The 2714-nt window shown below is 29.1% G+C and overlaps 1 protein-coding gene across 1 annotated transcript in view; it reads left to right on the top strand.

Moving 5' to 3' along the window:
• Positions 1 to 1992: 1992 nt before the first annotated feature.
• LOC103310143 (general transcription factor II-I repeat domain-containing protein 2-like) overlaps positions 1993 to 2714 on the top strand; it is a 3420-nt gene continuing 2698 nt past the window's right edge. Inside the window, exons 1-2 of the mRNA XM_008187427.1 lie at positions 1993 to 2280; positions 2370 to 2511. Of these exons, the coding sequence (XP_008185649.1) occupies positions 1993 to 2280; positions 2370 to 2511 (430 nt within the window). The remainder of the gene's footprint in view (positions 2281 to 2369; positions 2512 to 2714) is intronic.

The following is a 2714-nucleotide window of genomic DNA, read 5'->3' as shown; positions in this document are numbered from 1 at the left end:
ATCTAAAAACTACTACCATGCTAAGTGTACCAAAATTCATCTGCGATGGCATCGCTGAGTGATTGTGTTTCCTTTTTAAATCCGAAAACATCGGATGACATCGAAGATGCCTTATTACAAACCTTGTTAGGAGTCGGTTGATGAGATTTGGTGGATTTGTTATCAATTTTATACTGTAAACATTTAATTTTATGTAAAATTTAATTAAAAGAAAATCATTTGATATCACCGAAAAAATCATGTTACTCAAATAAATTTTACTGTGGCGTCAGAATAGATGACATTTGTGTCAAATGAATTTTGGAACACACGGTATATTATGTTGGACATGGATACGTACAAAATTAATTTAATTTACAACACGTATTTCACATATTTCCCGAGTATAATATATTAGTATGCTCCACTGTGGGTGGTTGCCATTCGACAAGATCTTAACACTCTTAAGACAAAACAAAAACTGAAACAACTTGTACCAATATATTCATAAAAGTACAATGATTATTTGTGATAATAGGTGAGGACATATTATTGGATACCAAATTAAAAAAAAATCAATGTCACAGTGTTTAAAACTATTGCATACTACGTTGTGTTCAAGCTATAAGGTACCTAACACTAAATATTTTAGTTAGATGACCCTGGAATAAAATTAATTTTTTGGGAAGTAACGGGAACACTGAAATACACATTTCTAGAAAATTTTAAGTGTTCAACCTTTTCGTTTTACATATCTGAAATATACCTAACTTACTTTATTGTAATGGAAAAAAAGTTTATTTCTACAGACTAGGATACATTTTTTTTCATTCCATTTTCGAATAAGAACTTTTATTAATGTTACAAAAATGACAATATTCGTTGAAATTTATGAATAATCTAATAATCTTTTTTAATGATTTTTTGTTTGCGTGATTAACTCTTTTCACTCATTCATTCATGTAAATTAAGATAAAAAAAATAATTAAAGATATATGAATAAAATTTATTTAGAATAAAATATCAACACACTAAAAATGTGTTCTATTAGATTTCGTTATTTAATAAACATAAGTGTTTATTAACGACTTCTCCGTGTACAAAATATTTTAATTTAACAACACATTAATCGTGAATCTTAACTTCCTCTTATCATTTCAATTGTATAAATAGAAAATAAATTTTCTAACAAAAAGTGTTTAAAAAAAGAAAGTCCATCAACATTTTAAAAGAAAGTAAGTTATATTTTATAAGCTCCTACCTACATACCTACATACCCATATTTGATATTATTAAAAATTTGTATTCTGATATTCTCTCTAATCTCCCGAAACCCAGTTTCAAACCAATGTCATCGAGCTGAAGTATTTAGCGGTACCTCTTAGGGTAAACGGTAAACAGTTTAATACGTGATTACGCGTCTGTATATTTTTCAAGTGATATCAAACTGATGACGAAGAACAACGGACAGTGCAGTTGATGTGTGCATACTGCCGAGTGCTGACGTACTGGCTATTACCAACAATTACGGACGGATATGCGTGTGGTTTGTGAATGTATAATACTATTATGTCCATACGTCATATCATTATTATATATATATATATTCAAGCAAACAACAATTACTACCAAAGTGTTCGCATCAGCAACAAAACGAAATTGTTTACACGTGTTTAACGTACACGAGAAAAATCTTCAGTTCGCACAGACGGTATAACTCAGGGGCGGCCAAACGGTCGATCGATGACAATTTCAAAGTCGATCATGTTAGAATTTATTTGTAGGGACACGCGCACGAATTGTTATCGAATTGTCGATAAGTTTTATCTGTTTAATTGTAATCTGGTTTCATGTGCCAAATGTTTATCGGTCACGAATGTTCATTTCACTGTGTTCTTTTGTTCTGTGTTCTGTTGGTGTCTGTTGTGTTTAAAATTTATAACTATGAGTGCATATAAAAAACAAAAAACTTATCATTTTCAACAAGAATGGGAAATGGATTTTTTTTTTACAATGTTGAAAGACAAGTGCATATGTTTGATATGTCAAATAACAATATCCACAACAAAAAAAGGTAATCTAGGAAGACATTTTAGAACTACGAATTCAAAATTTGATATAGATTTCCCTCCTAAAACTGAAGTACGTAAAAAGCAATTAGAAAAATTAAAACTTGAAATTGATAAACAACAATTGATTTTTACTAAACCAGTTTTAAAATCCAAAGCAGCAACAATTGCTTCATTTCAAATTAGTCATGTTTTAGCTAAGAATAAAAAATCATTTCAAACCGGTGAAATAGTAAAACAAGCTTTTTAGAAGGCGCAGATGCTTTATTTGAAAACTTTAAAAATAAATCAGAAATTTTATCAGCTATAAACGATTTATAGTTATCTCGTAAAACTGTGACTAGAAGAGTAGAATCTATAGGACAAAATTTAGTTGAAATATTAAAACAAGACATCAAAGAATGTGTTTATTTTTCACTTCAATTCGATGAATCAACAGACATAACAGATACCGCTCAACTATGTATATTTATACGACTAGTTTTTTCAAATTTTAATTCAAAAAAAGAATTATTAACTATAATCCCTATGAAAAGTATGACACGAGATGTGGATATTTATCAAGCTTTTATTAATTTTGTCAATAAATCAAATTTACCTTTGTATAAATTAGTTTGTATTACGACTGATCAGGAAACAGCTATGACAAAGCTAATGGTCTTATTG

The sequence above is a fragment of the Acyrthosiphon pisum genome, chromosome A2 (assembly GCF_005508785.2).
Source record: "Acyrthosiphon pisum isolate AL4f chromosome A2, pea_aphid_22Mar2018_4r6ur, whole genome shotgun sequence".
Lineage (NCBI taxonomy): Eukaryota > Metazoa > Arthropoda > Insecta > Hemiptera > Aphididae > Acyrthosiphon > Acyrthosiphon pisum.
The sequence above is the reverse complement of the archived record's forward strand: the minus strand, read 5'-3'. Positions and strand labels throughout refer to the sequence as shown.